This window comes from Lepidochelys kempii, chromosome 15, assembly GCF_965140265.1.
Source record: "Lepidochelys kempii isolate rLepKem1 chromosome 15, rLepKem1.hap2, whole genome shotgun sequence".
NCBI classification, from domain to species: Eukaryota; Metazoa; Chordata; order Testudines; family Cheloniidae; genus Lepidochelys; species Lepidochelys kempii.
The window spans coordinates 29123425-29143998 of record NC_133270.1 but is presented as its reverse complement, the minus strand read 5'-3'; the positions used below and the strand labels follow the sequence as shown (position 1 = coordinate 29143998).

Sequence of the window (20574 nt, the reverse complement as noted above, 5' to 3'; positions counted from 1 at the left end):
GAAATTGTGGAAAAGCAGCATCACTTGCCCCATAACCTCAGCCGTGCAGAACAAAATGCCATCCACAGCCTCAGAAACAACTCTGACATCATAATCAAAAAGGCTGACAAAGGAGGTGCTGTTGTCATCATGAATAGGTTGGAATATGAACAAGGGGCTGCTAGGCAGCTCTCCAACACCACTTTCTACAAGCCATTACGCTCTGATCCCACTGAGGGTTACCAAAAGAAACTACACCATTTGCTCAAGAGACTCCCTGAAAAAGCATAAGAACAAATCCGCACAGACACACCCCTGGAACCCTGACCTGGGGTATTCTATCTGCTACCCAAGATCCATAAACCTGGAAATCCTGGATGCCCCATCATCTCAGGGATTGGCACCCTGACAGCAGGATTGTCTGGCTATGTAGACTCCCTCCTCAGGCCCTACAATACCAGCTCTCCCAGCTATCTTTGAGACACCACTGACTTCCTGAGGAAATTACAATCCATCGGTGATCTTCCTGAAAACACCATCCTGGCCACTATGGATGTAGAAGCCCTCTACGCCAACATTCCACACAAAGATGGATACGAGCCGTCAGGAACAGTATTCCCGATAACGTCACGGCAAACCTGGTGGCTGAACTTTGTGACTTTGTTCTCACTCATAACTATTTCACATTTGGGGACAATGTATACCTTCAAATCAGCAGCACTGCTATGGGTACCCGCATGGCCCCACAGTATGCCAACATTTTTATGGCTGACTTAGAACAACGCTTCCTCAGCTCTTGTCCCATAATGCCCCTACTCTACTTGCGCTACATTGATGACATCTTCATCATCTGGACCCATGGAAGCAAAGCCATTGGGGAATTCCACCACGATTTCAACAATTTCCATCCCACCATCAACCTCAGGCTGGACCAGTCCACACAAGAGATCCACTTCCTGGACACTACTGTGCTAATAAGCGATGGTCACATAAACACCACCCTATTACCAGAAACCTACTGACCTCTATTCTACCTACATGCCTCCAGCTTTCACCCAGACCACACCACACAATCCATTGTCTACAGCCAAGCTCTACGATACAACAGCATTTGCTCCAACCCCTCAGACAGAGACAAACGCCTACAAGATCTCTATCAAGCATTCTTACAACTACAATACCCACCTACTGAAGTGAAGAAAGAGATTGACAGAGCCAGAAGAGTACCCAGAAGTCACCTACTACAGGACAGGCCCAACAAAGAAAATAACAGAACACCACTAGCCGTCACCTTCAGCCCCCAACTAAAACCTCTCCAACGCATCATCAAGGACCTATCCTGAAGGACGACCCATCACTCTCACAGATCTTGGGAGTCAGACCAGTCCTTGCCTACAGACAGCCCCCCAATCTGAAGCAAATACTCACCAGCAACCACACAACAGAACCACTAACCCAGGAGCCTATCCTTGGAACAAAGCCCGTTGCCAACTGTGTCCACATATCTATTCGGGTGACACCATCATAGGGCCTAATCACATCAGCCACACTATCAGAGGCTCGTTCACCTGCACATCTACCAATGTGATATATGCCATCATGTGCCAGCAATGCCCCTCTGCCATGTACATTGGTCAAACTGGACAGTCTCTACGTAAAAGAATAAATGGACACAAATCAGATGTCAAGAATTATAACATTCAAAAACCAGTCGGAGAACACTTCAATCTCTCTGGTCACTCGATTACAGACCTAAAAGTGGCAATTCTTCAACAAAAAAACTTCAAAAACAGACTCCAACGAGAGACTGCTGAATTGGAATTAATTTGCAAACTGGATACAATTAACTTAGGCTTAAATAGAGACTGGGAGTGGGTGGGTCATTACACAAAGTAAAACTATTTCCCCATGTTTATTTCCCCCTCCTCCACCCCACACTGTTCCTCAGATGTTCTTGTCAACTGCTGGAAATGGCCCACCTTGACCATCACTACAAAAGGTGTGTCCCTCCCTCCCCCCCTCCGCTCTCCTGCTGGTAATAGCTCACCTTAAGTGATCACTCTTGTTATAGTGTGTATGGTAACACCCATTGTTTCATGTTCTCTATGTATATAAATCTCTGCACTGTATTTTTCACTGAATGCATCCGATGAAGCGAGCTGCAGCTCATGAAAGCTTATGCTCAAATAAATTTGTTAGTCTCTAAGGTGCCACAAGTCCTCCTTTTCTTATTGCATGAATGGTACTAACTGCGTTAGGGTAAAATGTTACTGTAACCTCAGCTGGGTCAAGTCCTGCAGCCTTCACACATGCAAAACTCCTATTGTGTTCAAAAGGAAAATGGCCTGAGTTAGGCCCACAGACTCAGGCCCATTGTCTTGTATGAAATTCACAAATTTATTTATTTTTTTATAGCCTTAATCTTTCAGGAATCTCTTGTTTCCCCATTATCCCCTCCCTCCCAATCCCTTGCCCACAAATCTTACTGTTCAGTGCAGGATGTGGTAGCTATGAGACAAATCTTGTTGGTTATAATTTGAACCAGTGGCAGAGGCATTCCTTATGTATCTAATGCCTGCCAAATGCCAAAATGTCCAGGTCCCATGACAGACTAATTAGTCTGGTATCCAGGGAAACTCAATTCTGTCGTTATCATCTTAAGAATGCTCTGAGAGTCTGAGGCTTGAATGGCTTCCCAAATTTTCTCTAGTTACAGGAATTTAAGTTTCTCTATACATCAGGAGGACATGCAGAGCTTAGTGCACTAAGTAGGGACCATGGCAACATCTGTTGATTATTTCCCAATCATCTCTGTAGGTGACTTGCCCCAGCACCTTCAAGTGATGATCAACCTTCTGCGCTGTGAGGACAGAATCAAATTGGTAAGAGGGTCTGCCGTTTCTGCCCTTCTTTCAGCCGGAGGAGTCTGAAATAGCTCTGTAAAATAGCACCATGATCACTGGTATTTCTAACAGGGCCACGCTTCCCTTTTAAAGAAGGTAAAGAATCTTTTATTAAAACCCTGCCTGTTTGAGTAATGCAGACAGCCACACATGTAGAGGATATGAAATGTCACATCAGAAGGGAAAGGCCTCGTGAATTACCCGAGGTAGGGTCACTGCGACACTGCAGTGTAAAAATCATAAAAGGTAACGATGGAAGAGCCCTCTTAGTACCTTCCTATACCCCAGTCCAATGCAAGATTGGTACTTTTATCAACTTTCCTACTTAACCTACATTTTTAAAAAATCCCAGTTTATTTTCCCCTCAGACTTCATCTTTTAACAAGTTTCAGAATGGACACTGGTAATCTAGGCAAAGAAACTGCACTTCCACTGTGCCCCTTCCCTCCCCTCCCCTCCCCTCCTATAGGCTTTTGGTTAAACTAGTGGCTAAATGTGTGCAGAGAGCGGATGGACTGTGTCTTCCTATGTGTTTCTGCAGCAGCTAACACCACAGAGCCCTATGCTGACTGGGGCCTTTGGGCCTGACTGCAACACAAATAATGAACTCTAACATTAATGGCAATAATGGTCATTGACAGCAGGTTTGCAGAGCTGTGTTGCCCTGTTTTAGGCTGTACGCTTGGAAAGCATGTGGACAGACCGAGTCAGATACATGGTGGTCGTGTATAGCAGTGGGCGGCAAGACACAGAAGAAAACATTTTACTGGGAGTGGACTTTTCCAGCAAAGAAAGGTACGTCTGGGAGACTTCTTGTGTGCCACGGTGTTGCTTGAACAGGACATTCTCTCTGTTGTACTATAAAGTCACCTGATTCCCATAAAGTTGAAGGACCTGATGTTGTAAAGGCCTTCAACTCTTCGGCTGCATTGCAGCCCTGCAAACAGTTCAGGGCAAAGTACTGTGTGCACAGTCCTTTCATAGCACTGTGGCATCTGACTGATCTGCAGCCAGTTAAGGTAGCTAGATGTCTAATGGCCCCAAAATGTGTCTGCAGCTACTTAGAGCTGCAAAACTGAAGGCCACTTTTTCAAATCAGGCCCAAAATGTTGTTAATGTCCTGGAGCTGGACAGTGATGGATCTGCTTTAATTTCTAAATAGCATAAAGCTCCTGCAAAGAATAAACAAACCCAAAGTGCTGAGAGATTAGGGATTTATGTCTAGCTTTTCCCAAATTTGAGTTCTGTGTTCTGTCTGGGATACAGACCCATCTCCTGATAAGAGTGTTTACTATTTCCAAAGCCCCATAAAATATTAAGTAACCCTCAGAATCCTTGTGTTCTCCTCATTTTATAGATGAAGAAACAGAGGCAGAGAAGTCATTACTTGCCCAAGGACACAGGCGGAATGTGTGGTAGAGAGTCAGGACTTCTAGGCTCCTAGTTCTGTATTCAGACCACTAGCCCTCTGTCATATTACACTTGACTATACTCAAGGAATAGCCAAAATGTAGGGTTTTTTTAAACGTTTTCCCTTGTCTTCTAATAAATCAGAGTGGATTTTTCTGTACTATAAGTGAAGAGGGTAGATATGTGTTAGGAGGGAGTATATATACTAATATAATATACAGTAAGAAAATGTTTTCATTGACAGTAAACCCACTGGCTGTTCCTGGCTATGAAGTTCGTTCTTACTTGCTTTGGTGCTATACTTCCCACTGTTGTTAAGTGCTGTCAGAGGGGTAGAGGAGCTCCTAACCCAGCACTACAGAATGGAACATTAGTCTGCATTATAGAAAGTCTAGGAATGTTTGCTACATCTTGTCCAAAACTAAGATGGACTGATTTTGAAATAATTTCTACTGGTGGTTACTAGTGCAAAATGAGGGGGTAACCTGGGAAATAGCCCTGGCAGATATCCCAGAGCAGCCCAGAACTCTGGGTAGGGCATTCTCTTCATTTACAATGATCCCTGCGAGACTAAGGAAGCTGACAGAGCTGCACATGTAGAAAAGATCATCAAAGAAAGAAGGCTCACGAGGCAGGGACATGTATATCGTATGAGAGATGGGAGCCATGCTCCGCAAGCATTGCATTGGGTGCCCAAGAGAGGGAAGAGAAAGCGAGGAAGGCCAAAGGAGAACTGGCAGAAGACAGTGACAAGATGGTATTGAATGTGTTGGCATCACGTGGGAAGAAGTACCACAGCTAATGAGTGACCATCCTCAGTGGAGGAACTGGTGTGCCCCATGTGTCAAAGGCACAGGAGGGACTCAGGACCTTATGTCTTTGTAGATTAGATTAAAGAAAACCTTTCAGTACAAACCAGTGTCCATCAGTAATGGCAGTTTTACCCAAGCAGCCCTGGATCCTGTGTTGAGGCTGGAATGAGAGTCCTTGGCTATCGCCATTCTGAGTTACTAGCGTGGGGCTTTTGTACTGATACACACGTTTTCTTGGAAGGCTCTGAAGTGCGCACTGCCCACATGTGCCCTGAAATTAGCCGGTTGGCTAATTTGGTCTGTTGTATCAATGGTTATGATTTTAAAAAAATAATCATTCTGAATTCTTTACAGACTGGCTGATGCATACATGCTCATTTCCTTTAAAAGTTTAATATCTTGGCAGCTTAATTATTTACTAGTTGAAAGCGTCTGGTCCGCATCGTGGTCTAGTTTTCTTGACAGATTTCTTCTCTCGTACAGAAGTACTTTTTTGGATTAGATAAACTCATAAAACCCCCTTCACCCCTTACTCCAGTCAAAGTGATTCAATGAAAACCCCACAAACAGCCCATTAACTTCCCCAAGGTACAAACTTTGCCTTGTCCTTGAACCCCATGCTGCCACCACCAAGTGTCTTACACAAAGACCAGGGAAAGAGCCCACTTGGAGACGTCTTCCCCCAAAATATCCCCCCAAGCCCTACACCCCCTTTCCTTGGGAAGGCTTGATAAGAATCCTCACCAATTTATACAGGTGAACACAGACCCAACCATTGGATCTTAAGAACAATGAAAAATCAATCAGGTTCTTAAAAGAAGAATTTTAATTAAAGAAAAGGTAAAAGAATCACCTCTGTAAAATCAGGATGGAAAATACTTTACAGGGTATCCAGATTCAAAACACAGAGGATCCCTCTCTGGGCAAAACCTTAAAGTTACAGAAAACAGGAATAAACCTCCCTCTTAACACAGGGAAAATTCACATAAAACAAAAGAGAAACTAATCCGCCTTCCCTGGTTTACCTATACTGGTTGCAATATTGGAGACTTGGATTAGGATGGGGTGGAGAACATGGATTTCTGTCTGGCCTCTCTCAGTCCCAAGAGAGAACAACCACGTAAACAAAGAGCACAAACAAGCCCCCCCCTCCCCCCCAAGATTTGAAAGTATCTTGTTCCCTTATTGGTCCTTTGGGTCAGGTGCCAGCCAGGTTAGCTGAGCTTCTTAACCCTTTACAGGTAACGGGACGTTGCCTCTGGCCAGGAGGGATTTTATAGCACTGTATACAGAAAGGTGTTTACCCTTCCCTTTATATTTATGACAATAGTATTCAAAATCTACTCGGAATTAACAGTAGAAAGTAACCTTATTGTGTCCTGCATTTGAACTTCTTATACCAATAGCATTGAATGCTGTCACTTCTTTCCTTTTCCATGGTAGTAAAAGCTGCACTATTGGGATGGTCCTGCGCCTGTGGAGTGATACCAAGATACATCTTGATGGAGATGGGTACGAAACAAAAACATTTTAATGTCTAGAAGGATGAATTTGAGTGTCAGAGAGCGCAAGAGCCTAATAGCTCAGGTTAGAGCTCAGAGGATATTAGGGTTGATTTATTTTGCCCTGTTAGAGGGCTGTTTTAAGAGTCTCTTTCATTTTTACACTTAAGGAGAATTCAAATTTAGGTTCTTTCACCCAGTCTATTTAATTGATCATTTATTTTTGCTTATTGCTATCCTTGTGCTATCTGATAGAATGTGTTAGATCTTATTAGTGATTTCTTAAAGTAAACAAATATGCAATATTTTAATTAATTGCAGTGCGCTTGGGCAAACTTTTCCCTTCACAGTCTTGTTTGCAAGGACATTAAGAGCTGTGTTAGACAATCAGGTTGCATAAATTCCCATTTCTGATTCTAGTGAACTGTCAATGCCAGCCCACACGTACTGCAATGGCCATGATTTGTTTTGCCTTGCAGCATGGGCGTTACTGTCTTAGCAGGAAAACAGTGGTGGTTTGCTGAATGGAGCATCTAACGCAAAAGGGGGCATTGTATGACTTTTTCTTCTCTCTCTGTTAGTGGATTTAGCGTGAGCACTGCAGGGAAGATGCATATCTTCAAACCAGTTTCCGTACAAGCTATGTGGTGCGTATGTTGCTGATTTAGTTTTACTAAAAAAAAAAAAAAAGATGATCATTTATGTTAGCTTTTTTTAAAAACAAACCAACCTGCATTTAGCGTTTTGCATAGCTGTTATTTAGTACCTTTAGAAAAAAATTCCATTTGTGGAAAGCAGGTTGTCTCAGCAGGTAAATATGCTGAAAGGAGTAATGAGCGAGCTGTACCATTTTCCTGACGGGAAATTACATGCTGCTGTTCTAGTGTAAGCACTGAGAGAAATTCCATGAATAAGATGATTAAATATGAGAACTGAGTTGAACGTGGAATTAATCAGGCTGCAGACCCCATACTGGCTCTCTGTATTCTTGTAACTATCTTAAGAGGGCATCTCAGGAGCTCTTGCCAGTCTCACGGAAATTCCAGTGCTCTTTGTTGCTGCAGTGTTGCCCTGGAGTTCCTGCTGCCTGATAACTTTCCATGAAGCCCAGGGTTTCACTTTGCAGCTTTTGATTATGTTGGCTGAGCTTTTATAATCACACCCACCCGTGTACAGACATCCCAAAACAGCAAAATGGGGATATTTGAATATCGTGAAATCCCTGACTGCTATGACCACAGATTGCCTTTAATGGTGGTGATTTTTAAGGGACTTGTTCTGATATGTAACAAATTGCATATATTTTAGCACATACTTTATGTGGGCTGCACTGAAGTTTATGAAATCTGAGCTCTTGTAACATTTAATAGGGAAATGATGTGGATATGGAAAAAGATGTAATTTTAGGGATTATTTGGTACACAAACAAACAAACCCCTTGTTACTGCCATTTTAAAACTCTGCCCCTCCGGTTAGCAGCTTCAGATGTGGTTAATGTGTTCAGTGTAATAACATCTACAGAACTGAGAGATTTTTTTTTAAAGTTAAATGCTATAATTTGCAAAAACAAATTACCCAATCTGGGCTCTGTTCTCGGTGTGTGCCAGGGGCTAGGAATGCTGTTAAATGTGCTTTTCGACTCCTTGGTAGAGGTGGTTTGAAGTGTCCACATTCTTACATTTTTTGTCTGAGTTTTTAAGTTAGCTAATGATTAAGACCCAGCAGGACCCAAGTGGTGCATAGTCCTTGTGCTGGTCTCTTGCATGGGGTGAATTTCGTCGTATGTTCAGTTGGTTACCAGATCACAAGAGGGCATCCAAACCATACTGTTTAGAGTTTTGTGACTCTATCTGAAATCGGAAAAAGCAAACCTTCTGCTGTCAAAAAACCAAACCAAACCAAAGTTGGAACAAAGTTGAAAATAAGTCTCCGCTGAAAATCTCTAGGGCCCTGGCTTCTGTGTGCTCCTACTCCCCATGATGCTCACATTCTCCCCTTCTTTGCTTTTGAAATTTGCAGGTCTGCCCTGCAGATCCTCCACAAAGCTTGTGAGGTCGCACGGAGGTACAATTACTTCCCAGGTGGAATGGCCCTGGTCTGGGCCACATACTATGAAAGCTGCATCAGTTCGGACCAGAGTTGCATCAATGAGTGGAACACGATGCAGGACCTGGAGTCGACACGCCCTGATTCTCCAGCATTGTTTGTTGACAAGTCAGTTCTGAGTTTTATTTTTAATGTCTTCGTTCACTTCATAAATCCCACATTTTCCCTTTCATTTCTCCAATAGTTTGATCTCCTTTTGGTTCATACATATTTTTGTGAAGTTTTCCTCTGTCATCAGTGTCAGTTTAACTTGAGTCTTTCCCATCCCTTCTCCATGTAAGAGTATCATTATACAGAGAGAGCATCGCTGAGGCCTTCTGCCCCAGTGGATAGTTCTGCCTGTCTGGATAGTTCCTTTAATTTTCCTTTGCAGGCCAACTGAGGGGGAAAGAACAGAGCGGTTCATTAAAGCCAAACTCCGAAGTATCATGATGAGCAAAGACCTGGAAAATGTGACCTCCAAGGAAGTAAGCAAAACCGACCATTTGCTGGCCTGTGACCACTCGGTTCCTGTTGTTGTCCAGAGTATGGGAGGTAGCACTGGATAAGGGTCAGAGAGGACTGGGAGTCAGGACCCTCAGGATATATATTTCCACTGTGCTTACAAGATTCACTCCATGTCCTGGGATAAGATTTCTGTTCTCTGCCCCTCAGTTTTCCCATCTGTAAAATAGGATATCATCAACCTCACAGTGGGCTTTTAGAGTCCTTACAACAAGTGATTGAAATACTCCGATGGGAGATCCTATCGGAGCCCAAGGTATAAGGAAACCTGGAAACTGACCCACAATGTACCCTGAGTGTGAACTTGCCTGGAGCTTTGTGCAGTGGTAAAAGCCATACAAACTGGTTGCCAACATTTCTTCTTAGGCTGCCCGGAAAATGCTCAGATTCTTCTGTTTTATTAGAGTTACTCACATGCAGTGTTATAATGTAGAAAGCTGTGGTAGGTTTGGCTTTTAAAGGGAGGGGATAAAGAGGAAAATCTATACACCTTAAAAATGTTCTTACCTTCCAACTTAAAAGTGAGAAACTTTAAAAGATCTAATTCCCTTTTCACAATGATGCTGCTGTTTTTCACTTCTTGTTTCTAGGGGGGTTTGCTTTTGTTTCTTCAGAGCTAGCACAGTGCAGGGTGTTGAGCACTTCAGGGGAATGCTTCATAGTGAAAAATACCAGAACAGTTTTTTGTTCATATTGGGTTTTGCATGAAGCTTTATTTACAAAGCCTGAATCTGGGGCCTCACGTGACCTTTTACTGAGGTTATTTGTCTCTGAAAGCATTTACATACTTCTCTGTGGACTGTAGTCTCTCTCTTTCTCTAATGCATGTATGTATAATTTATTGGCACTCTCCTTTTAAAAGTGGACAATCATTCTGCACAGCCCACTATCTAGGTGGTATGCTATCATTTGCTAAGTGGCATACTTTGTCATTTTCTGCCCCACAGATACGAAATGAACTGGAGAAGCAGATGAATTGCAACTTGAAAGAATTCAAGGAATTTATAGACAATGAAATGCTGCTTATCCTGGGGCAGATGGACAAACCATCTCTAATTTTTGATCATCTGTATCTGGTAAGCCACGGAGTCAGAAGCTATGCTATCTGAGCCTTCATTCTGAACACACAGGGCTGCACTGATGGGCTGGCAAGAGGGACAGGGTGCCTTCCTGATCCTTTCTCTCCCTGTGAGTGAATGTGCTGCATCAGTGGTCCTCTCCTGGCCAGCTCAGCTCAGGAGCAGCACACATCATGGGCCTGGCGTGGTGGAGGGTCCTGTATGTGGTGACGTGCTGTGGGGGGATGTTTGTTTCACCTGGCCTTTGAAGAGAAGTAAAGGAGCTGAGGAGCAGACTGACGTACGGGGGCGCACATAACACATGTAATGTTGGATGAGGACCTGCTTCTAGGCAGGAGGGTGATTTGGCTGAATGACATTTTGCTTTTGTAATTGTAGATAAATGGCAGGGGCTAGAGTCTTAGTATGGGAGCTTCTTATTCTAATGAATAAAAGAAAATAAATAAGAGGTTGCCAGTGGTTGATACAGTACATGGGAAAACAGCCTTCCCCCACGTCCTGAGAACTGCTCTGAGGAAGTGCTTCGTCTTTCCCTTTTCACCATTTCTTCCCACTGCTGTGACTTTGCCATGTGCACAATAACCTGTTACCCTGCTTTGGAAGGAAGTAGATTTAATAAGATGGTGTTCCTGCCCTGATGTTGGTGCTCCTGCTTGTAGGGTGCACTGTGCACAGGAAAGGCTGCCTTTTATGGATTTCTTTCACATTTCTAGGAATAGGAGTCATTTTTCGTTAAGACGGGATAAGGACCTAGATCATGACACAGTCCAAATGTACCAGTTATGTGCCCTCTATTTTTGCCTTGCTGAATCAAAGGTAATGATAATACACTAAGAGAGTCAAAGTGCCTACCATGTAGATAATCAATGGCTCCATGTCTAGTTGATCAATGGCTCCATGTCTAGTTGGCAGCCGGTATCAAGTGGAGTGCCCCAAGGGTCGGTCCTGGGGCCGGTTTTGTTCAATATCTTCATTAATGATCTGGAGGATGGTGTGGATTGCACCCTCAGCAAGTTTGCGGATGACACTAAACTGGGAGGAGTGGTAGATACGCTGGAGGGTAGGGATAGGATACAGAGGGACCTAGACAAATTGGAGGATTGGGCCAAAAGAAATCTGATGAGGTTCAACAAGGACAAGTGCAGAGTCCTGCACTTAGGACGGAAGAATCCAATGCACCGCTACAGACTAGGGACCGAATGGCTAGGCAGCAGTTCTGCAGAGAAGGACCTAGGGGTGACAGTGGACGAGAAGCTGGATATGAGTCAGCAGTGTGCCCTTGTTGCCAAGAAGGCCAATGGCATTTTGGGGTGTATAAGTAGGGGCATTGCCAGCAGATTGAGGGACGTGATCGTTCCCCTCTATTCTACATTGGTGAGGCCTCATCTGGAGTACTGTGTCCAGTTTTGGGCCCCACACTACAAGAAGGATGTGGATAAATTGGAGAGAGTCCAGCAAAGGGCAACAAAAATGATTAGGGGACTGGAACACATGACTTATGAGGAGAGGCTGAGGGAACTGGGATTGTTCAGTCTACGGAAGAGAAGAATGAGCGGGGATTTGATAGCTGCTTTTAACTACCTGAAAGGTGGATCCAAAGAGGATGGATCTAGACTATTCTCAGTGATAGCAGATGACAGGACAAGGAGTAATGGTCTCAAGTTGCAGTGGGGGAGATTTAGGTTGGATATTAGGAAAAACTTTTTCACTAGGAGGGTGGTGAAACACAGGAATGCGTTACCTAGGGAGGTGGTGGAATCCCCTTCCTTAGAAGTTTTTAAGATCAGGCTTGACAAAGCCCTGGCTGGGATGATTTAGTTGGGATTGGTCCTGCTCTGGGCAGGGGGTTGGACTAGATGGCCTCCAGAGGTCCCTTCCAACTCTGTTATTCTATGATTCTATGTGGCTGGCTTTATATAAATCATCAGTTTGGAAGGTGATTTGCTTGTTCAGCCTATGAACAGGCTCAGAGCGGGGATGAGTCTCTTGTAATCTCTTGCCACTGGGTGGTACTCCAAACAAAACTGGAAGTTGCCATCCAGAACAAAGATTTAATTGAGACGGGAGCAATTCTGCACTTTGTAGCAGTGTCATCTTTTCCACGATAGACTCAGAGGAAATAGGCCTCTGAGGGTGAATCATATTTTAAAATCCTCTTTGTTCTCCAGGCAATGTGTTGTACATGTACCTCTGCAGTAATTTCTCCCATGGCTTTTAGGGGCCATCTCACCCACTCATCCCCAGAGCCCACACCCCCAGCCAGAGCCCTCATCCCCCACACTCCAACCATCTACCCCAGCCCTGAGCCCCCTCCCACACGCCAAACGCCTCGGCCCCACCCCCACCACATGAACTGTGTTATGTGCACCGATATGCATCACTTCCATATCGGTGCACATCACAAAATTCATTCCGCACATGGACTTAAAAAATTAGAGAGAACTCTGATAACGACCACTTTATTTTGCAGAATGTCTGATTGGTTTTCCTATGCAATTTATGATCTTGAAAAGAGGGAATGTTCATTTGTGGTGGGTTTTGTGATGTGCTAGGAACCACCCTGAGACTGTCTAACTCACTTCGTGCAAGTAAGCGAGCAGATCCAGTGGTGCTCACTACCAGCTGAGATTGGATCTGAACAGGCAACCTGGAGATGCATCCTTAGTGTCCCACATCCCATCTTCTTTTCCATTCGGTCCCCTTCATAGGATCGCTCTTTGTGAACTTTCTTGATTGAAATCCTGCTTATTATTACTTTGTAATCTGGGAACGTTCCCACTGTGCTCCTAACACACTGCACGCATGTTGTCCAAACGTGCCATCTCTGTCGTTTTCTTTAAGTAATAGGCCTAACGCTTCCTCAGTTTAGAGGAGGGATGGTTTTGTGGCTAAGGCACAGCTTTGGGACTCAGGAGATCTGGGTTCTTTCCCTGGATCTGTGAAAGCTCCACTCTGTGACCTTGGGCAAGTTACTTAATCTTGTGCTTCAGTTTTAGGGATCTGTAGAATAGGAATAATAATATTCTCTGTCTCTTGCCCTTTGTCTGTCTGGCCTGTTTAGGCCTGTTCAGCCAACAATATGATGTGGTTGCAAAAAAGGCTAATATCGTTCTGGGGCATGTTAACAGGAGTGTCGTATGTAAGACCTGGGAGGTCATTGTCCCGCTCTGCTCAGCCCTGGTGAGGCCTCAGCTGGAGAACTGTGTCCAATTCTGGGTGCCGCACTCTAGGAAACGTGGACAAACTGGAGAGAGTCCAGAGGAGAGCAACAAAAATAATCAAAGGTTTAGAAACCCCGACTTGTGTGGGAAGGTTAAACAAACTGGGCCCGGTTAGTCTTGAGAAAAGAAGACTGTCAGGGAGGAGGGCCTGAGAACAATCTTCAGATATATTAAGGACTGTTGTAAAGAGGAGTGTGATCTGTTGTTCTCCAGGCTAATAGTAATGGGCTTAATCTGCAGCAAGGGAGATTTAGGTTAGATATTAGGAAGAAAATTCTGCCTATAATGGTAGTTAAGCTGCTTCCAAGGGAAGTTGTAGAATCCCCATCGCTGGAGGTTGCTTAGATCAGGTTGGACAGTGCAGCCTGAAATTACCTGAGGTGCAAAGTGCCCCGGTCACAGTTAACAGGTTCTTTCCCTTCGTGGCTACGTAAATTATGTAACAGGTGGGATTGATGAATCACGGGAATATGAACATAAAAGTTGTATTTATCATCCAGATAAACCAAAGCATTAATGCTACTGAACAAAAAACAGATACATATAATAAGAAAGTCAGTAGTGCGGTCATACTCTCAAACTCTTGGGACCCATGAAAAATACTGCTAGAAGAAGGTAGTCAGTGGAGTACACTGTAAGTGGGAGTGACAGTACAGTTTACACCAGCCTCTAATCCTGATGTGCCCACCTAGGGTCGGGCACACACTTTTTACTCTTTCCTGTTAAAACCACGTGCTAATATATATTAGCCCAAAAGCTTCCTATGTCATAAGTCAGGTCAAGAGCCATAGCTTAACAAGGAACACCTGTCAGGGATGGTCTAAGTTTATTTGGTCCTGCCTCATCACAGGGGGCTGGACTGGATGACTTCTTGAGGTCCCTTCCAGGCCTCATTTCTATAATTCTATGGTTGTAAGCTGTTCAGGGCAGGGACTCTTTCTAGGTGTATTTTGTTTGGGACCTGTATGTGCTCTGTAATATAAATAATAAACCTCAGCCTGAGCTTCCTAGGGTTTCTTCCTGCAGACTGACCCCTCTCTCTCCCCCCCTACCTTCCTCTTGCCTCAGAGAGACTCTCAACATTTTATACTCTTGGGTTGTAGCTAATAGGACCAGTCTGGCCCCATTGCTAGGATGAGTCAGCAGAATACCTCTGCATTGTTATACAAGGCCCTAGACCCTCATGTCCTGTTATACTCTTTTCAGAAACCATTGCCTATGTTTTAGTTTAGTGCTCCTGAGAAAATACTGCCCAGATTGCAAAGAGCACAGTGTTTGATCAGTGACTGTACAGTGCCCAGCAGAACCAAGGCTTACTCTGTGTGTGTGTGACTTGTATCCTAGGGGTCTGAGTGGAATGCCTCCAACCTGGAAGAGCTTCAAGGCTCGGGGTGAGTACTGGCCCTTTCCGCTACTTAATGTCGGCTGTTACACATTAGACTCTTAAATCCTCAAATCACTTGTTTTCAGTTGCATGTTCGGGTGTCCTGTGAAATGAAATATGATACGTGCAGGCCATACTTCAGTGGATAGGGCACAGGATTGGGACACTTGCCTTCTGTTCTCAGTAGTGACCTTGGACCAGATGGTTCCTCTCTTTCTATCTCAGTTTTCCCACCTGTACAATGGAGATAATATTTATCCTCATTTGTAAAGTGCCTTGAGATCTAGGGAAGACAAATCCTCTATAGGAGTCTAGTTAATACTGAGCAAGCTTATTGTTGTCTGAGGTGTGAATTCCCAAATACTTCAGAAGATTACGCATTACAGTATTTGGGGTAAAGCTCTTATCCAAATGGTGAAAAACTGCCTGGAGATGAGCAGAGTTGTGTGAATTGTTCTCCATTCCACTAGTGCAGACAGGTGGCTGCAGTCGTATGTGTCAGTGAACTCTCATCACGACATCACTTCTTGGCTTTATTTGCTTTACGTGTTTTAGGCCAATGGGAATTTTGTGTATAAATACTTGCTGCTTGCCCAGGACACATGTCAGCCCCTATAATGAGACTCTGAAAAGTTATTGCTCAACAGCAGGAATAAAGATGTTTAAATGGTAGTCCTTGGGAACAGATGTCTGAACACTTTTGAATAAGTAAAACAACTAGCACATTAATCCTTTGATCTGTAGTGATGGTATCCTTGAAATCTATTTTTAAAAGTCAAAGCTGGACAAATCCTTGAATAAATATCATGTGCTATTGATTTGTCTGAATTATATGAAATAATAACTTAATATGGGCATGCATTCTCTCCCAGTATACGCCAATTGTATTATAAAAATCCTGCTGTTATATCCTGCAGAAGTAGAGTAAAATGATGCAACTTTCATTTCATATTTCTGGTTGGAAGAAGGAAGAAAGGATGAGCTTGTTACGAAAGCACAAGTTTGAGAATCAGGACTCCCGGGTTCTTTTCCTAGCACTGCCGTTGATTCATTGAGAGACTTGGATCAAGTTTCGGCACCTCTCTCTCCCTCAGCTTCCCCATTGGTAGAGTGGGCAAGTCATTTTTCCTCTGTTCTCCATCTTTACATGGGACCATAATAGTAGAGAGAGATGAGCTGGGGGCTCGATTCAGCTAGTCCCTCACATGTAGAACTCCAGCTGATTTAATCGGAAGCGGAGGGCTTAGAGCTGATCTAAGGGCTGCTGATAGTCCCATGCAGTAAGAGCACCCATGTTACACTGGGTTGTGTATGGTTTATCACATGAATTCCAGTTCCCCTTCCAGGGCTGTGATAAGTAAACTCTCTGCCTTTGTTTCCTTTTGCATCCTGCAGCGTCTACTACATTTTAAATGTCACCAGGGAGATCGATAATTTTTTTCCTGGTCTGTTCGCGTATCATAATATCCGGGTGTATGACGAGGAGACGACAGACCTCCTGGCTCACTGGAATGAGGCATATCATTTCATAAATAAAGCCAAGTAAGTGGATGGAGATGAGCGAGTCAGTGCTTGGGGACATCGGAGGTCGGGATAAGAACCTGTCATTGGAATCTGTGGAGTGATGTCGAGTCCTTGCATGACACTGAGGCGCTTTCTCCAGCAGGGGGCGAGGGAGCTCCCTCACCAGTACCGTGGCTATTGTAAGGATAGTGTTGTGCCCTCGGTATGCTGCTGAATAGCATTTCAGCAAACGATATGGAACCATTTGCAGAAGCTTTTTGAAACCTGCCTCCCTCTGAATTCCCTGTTTGTCACAGAGCTGTGGTTCCCATTTCAGGGCAAGTGCAATGAGAAGTGTATTCAATAGGGAAGTAACCACCCTGCTGTCTAGTACTGGAAACTCATTGCTTTCGGAGAAGTCCTGAACAGTGTCCATGCATCTGTTCTGGCTTTGACTCTATCCTCAGCAGCCAGTTCCACTGGACTCCTTCGCGCTCCCAGCTCGCTGTCCCTAGGTTTGGCACAATAACTCATTCAGTGCCTTTACTGCCATGTCAGTTAAGTAGCTCTACCAAGCCAATTAAGTAGCTGTCCCTTTGCTGCTTAATTGCTGGGCTCTTTGTGAGGCGCTGAAGAGGTTTCTGGGATCCCTGCTCTGGCAAAGGCCTTTGAAAAGGGAGTTCCCTCCGGCCCCTGGAATGCCCAAATACCACGTCTGTTCCCGTCAGTGGTTAATCATTAACCCCTTCACAACCAGTCACAATCGTGCTGAGATTTTATCTTCGGCGCCTTGTTCAACTTGCTTTTTTGTTTCCCTTTTTAAAAACAGAATGTTTGTTTGTTTCCAGTAATGAAGCTACATTCTGTTTGTGTTTGCACCTAATGCCCTAAAAGATTCAAGAGCCCCTAAGGGTCCTTCTGATGAAGTAAAACATTTTGAAATCCTTGAATTTTGTCTGTGATAGAATAAGCAGAGCAATGGCTCCCAGCAACAGTTAGTGACATGAACCACTCACATTCTGCTGAGGTTTCAGCGTGTGGCTTGTAACTTGATGGGCTTTTCTTCATTCGGATCTGCATGGGGTAGCTGGACAGTGACACCTGGTTAATTTGGCGTCTTTCATTAATCGGCCAAATCCTGCCCTAAGTAAGGACCAAATCATTAGGGTTGCAGGGGTGTAACTAGTGATTGAATTTGATTTTGTCCATCAGCCACAATGCCAGGATTAATAATGGGCTCAAAAAGTAAGGAACTGCATCTGAAGCTGTGGAGGTCCCATCCCTGACAGATTGTGGCACAATTCTGTCAGGTGATGTAATAGGCGTTGAGGTTCATAAATACATAGCAGGAGACATTTATTCCCATGTGTGATCCATCATTCAGTTGCCTTGCCTCCACCTTTGAAGATGGGGACCTGGCATAAGGGCCTTCTTGCCAGGCCCCGCTGGGCCTCCAACCCTGTTACTTGCTCTTCGGATTGCACCAACCTCTCTGAGGAAGCCTCTTTATTTGTGAGACTTCTTGCTCTGTGATTTTCATTCAGTCACTCCACCCTCCAGGGCATAGGTGATACAGAAGCCCTAATGTGCAGTGAACAGTGCAGGGGGGTTTGGTAGGGAACCCACCACGCCTGTTCGGTCCACATCTCCAAAGACAGGGACATGCAGATAAAGGGAGCTTTGGATAGTATCTGAAATAGCAGTGTGGTTGGCGTGAGAGGAGAGTGGTTAGGGGGTGTCACACTTCTCCAAATTCTAACTTTCCTTGAGAGTTTATTTTCTTGGACCATTTAACCCAAACCAATTAACTCCCTCTGAGCTGTGACGTTGGCTCGGTAAGGTGAACAAATGACCATCCATGCACCATATAAACCTGTGATAGTAAAACTTAATAAACAAAAGGATTTGAGATATAGTTTTTCTTATTTTTTGCCTTCCTCTCTAGGAAAAATCACTCTAAGTGTCTGGTACACTGCAAAATGGGTGTTAGCCGGTCTGCCTCTACAGTTATAGCCTATGCAATGAAGGAATTTGGCTGGTCTTTGGAAAAAGCCTATAATTACGTGAAGCAAAAACGCAGCATTGCAAGACCAAATGCAGGCTTCATGAAACAGCTGCTGGAATATGAAGGGATTTTAGATGCAAGGTAAGGTGATGGGTGGAATGAGAAGGTGACTTGCAAGGAAACGAAAAGAGCTCATCTGTTGCAGAGTAGGATGTCTCACAAAGCAGGATTAGCAATTTGCAGTTGTGTGTACGCGCATGTGGGGCCTATGCTGGGCAAATAAGTTAAAAATTATCAGAGTTGCTTGGAAAGGGGGGACACAATTTTGTGAAAAACGGGAAGAGAAGGCAGTTTTTGGTCAATGTTTTAGTAGCTGTTTCAGGCGCGGGTTGCAGCCAGGGCTGCTACAGGAAGCGGTCTGGCGCAGCTGCTGCCATGGAACAAACACATCGAGGTGCCACTGTGCTACTGTTGCTACAAGGCTTAAATGGTGATCTGTTGGCTCTTCTGTCCACTCAAGGAGCACAATGACTGAGTAAGGGGTATTGGGCCCAGCGAGCTCATTGGGTGGCTGGGCTCCCATGCCTGGAGCTGGCTGAGTTCCTGAGGCTGCATAGACATACATAGGACAAAGTCCTGAAGTTGAGGAAGTCTTTCTGAGCGAGAACAACTGGATTCGGCCCTTAGTTGGTTGTTGCTGAGCATCTTGTTTAAGTTATACTCGAGTGACTCTGGTACATGTTTTGTGTGCACTTGATCCGGATGCTTTCAGCTGCTGCATAATTTCTGGGGGACTTTGTTTCTGTTTCTTCATTATGTGCATATCGCCTTCATTTCCATCACAGCTAACTACGGATGTGATCAATGCCATTTAAATCACAGTTACCTGATTCTTGAGGACTTTGGTTGCTGTTGTTTTTCTTCCCTTGAATCTTACATAATGACCCAGCCATTTGTTCCCTTGTTTAGACCAGAGCCTGACTGCTTCATACATCCTGCTCCTCTGCCCTGTGTTGCCACTGTCCTCTGTAGTGGGTGATCTGCTGGGATTGCATGTTTCCTCCAAAGGTTTCTGAGGGGCGTGACTTGTATGGGGCAGGGCACTGTGATGCATTTACATACAACAGCTGCTGAGTGTTTGATTGTAGTAATTTGTGCCTTTTATTTTTCTCCCCAGCAAACAGCGTCATAACAAGCTGTGGAAGCAGCAAGCAAAGAGCAATCTACCCCAGAATGCAGATGATTCTACGGGGCCCAGTGACTTCCTGCTCGATAGCTTAGACATCGATCTAGAAAACCGCCTATCTGACCTGGACGCACCTTCACAGTCCACGTACTTGGACAACAGAGCCAATATGGAGGCCGGGGGGTTTCACTACTGCTTCCGACGCCTGTCTGACTCGCTGCTGGAGAACAAGCTGCCTGGTGACAGGGAAATATTTTTCCAGGTGGAGGATCTGGAGCGAGACGTACTTTCGGAGCAGGCCAATTTGCTGGTGGATCAGCCTCCCCCAATCCCTCCTGAGGCTGTGGCAGAGACAATGAAGGCTAAGGACAAAGTGGAACCATTGGCAGAGCTGAGAAGTTTCTGTGAGAAGGAAGTGAAGAAGTTGGAGTCCAGCATGCCAAAGGGGAGGAGTGTGCCCAGCCAGACGGATCCGGGAAAGGAAAGCATCAGGGAGGAAAATCCCGTGGAGAGGTGGAAGCGGCGCTTGTCTGTGCACAAGGAGGAGAACTTACTGAACAGAGAGAACTTGAATAACAACAACAGCAAGAGGAGCTGCCCAGAGGAGTTCGAGGTGCGTATGGGCTTAAACGTAGATGATTAGTAACACCCGACACCGTGTGCATGAGACAACTCTCCACGTCCTAAGAGTATGATGTAATTTGGTTTGGAAGTGAAGGCTCCTGTAGTAGCACCTGTCTCCATGCTGAGCCTTTCCTTGTAGAAGTGCTTCTGAACATCGCTTTGCTTGTGTGGAGCCAGCCACCAAAGAGAGCATGCAGCTACGTGAACATGCTATAAACCTCTCAGGGGAGCCGCCTTTCTTGACCATCACTTGAAATGGTTGGTTTCCTCCAACACTGTCAGCTGGGAATCCTCGTGGCTTGACTCCCACTGCTGAGACCAGACTTCAGCAGTAATGGAGAGGGGCTTCCTTTAAA

At 44.7% G+C, this 20574-nt stretch overlaps 1 protein-coding gene across 3 annotated transcripts in view; it reads left to right on the top strand.

Moving 5' to 3' along the window:
* Positions 1 to 20574, top strand: part of SSH1 (slingshot protein phosphatase 1) — a 62101-nt gene that overhangs the window by 34362 nt on the left and 7165 nt on the right. For 2 of the 3 annotated variants that reach the window (XM_073312365.1, XM_073312366.1), the window contains 11 exons: positions 2797 to 2861; positions 3556 to 3677; positions 6548 to 6616; positions 7188 to 7253; positions 8626 to 8820; positions 9086 to 9179; positions 10164 to 10292; positions 14861 to 14907; positions 16296 to 16442; positions 18349 to 18549; positions 19586 to 20207. In XM_073312365.1, coding sequence (XP_073168466.1) covers positions 2797 to 2861; positions 3556 to 3677; positions 6548 to 6616; positions 7188 to 7253; positions 8626 to 8820; positions 9086 to 9179; positions 10164 to 10292; positions 14861 to 14907; positions 16296 to 16442; positions 18349 to 18549; positions 19586 to 20207 — 1757 coding nt within the window. Of the gene's footprint in view, positions 1 to 2796; positions 2862 to 3523; positions 3678 to 6547; positions 6617 to 7187; positions 7254 to 8625; positions 8821 to 9085; positions 9180 to 10163; positions 10293 to 14860; positions 14908 to 16295; positions 16443 to 18348; positions 18550 to 19585; positions 20208 to 20574 lie in introns of those variants that run through there. The other variant, XM_073312367.1, reaches the window with a different exon arrangement.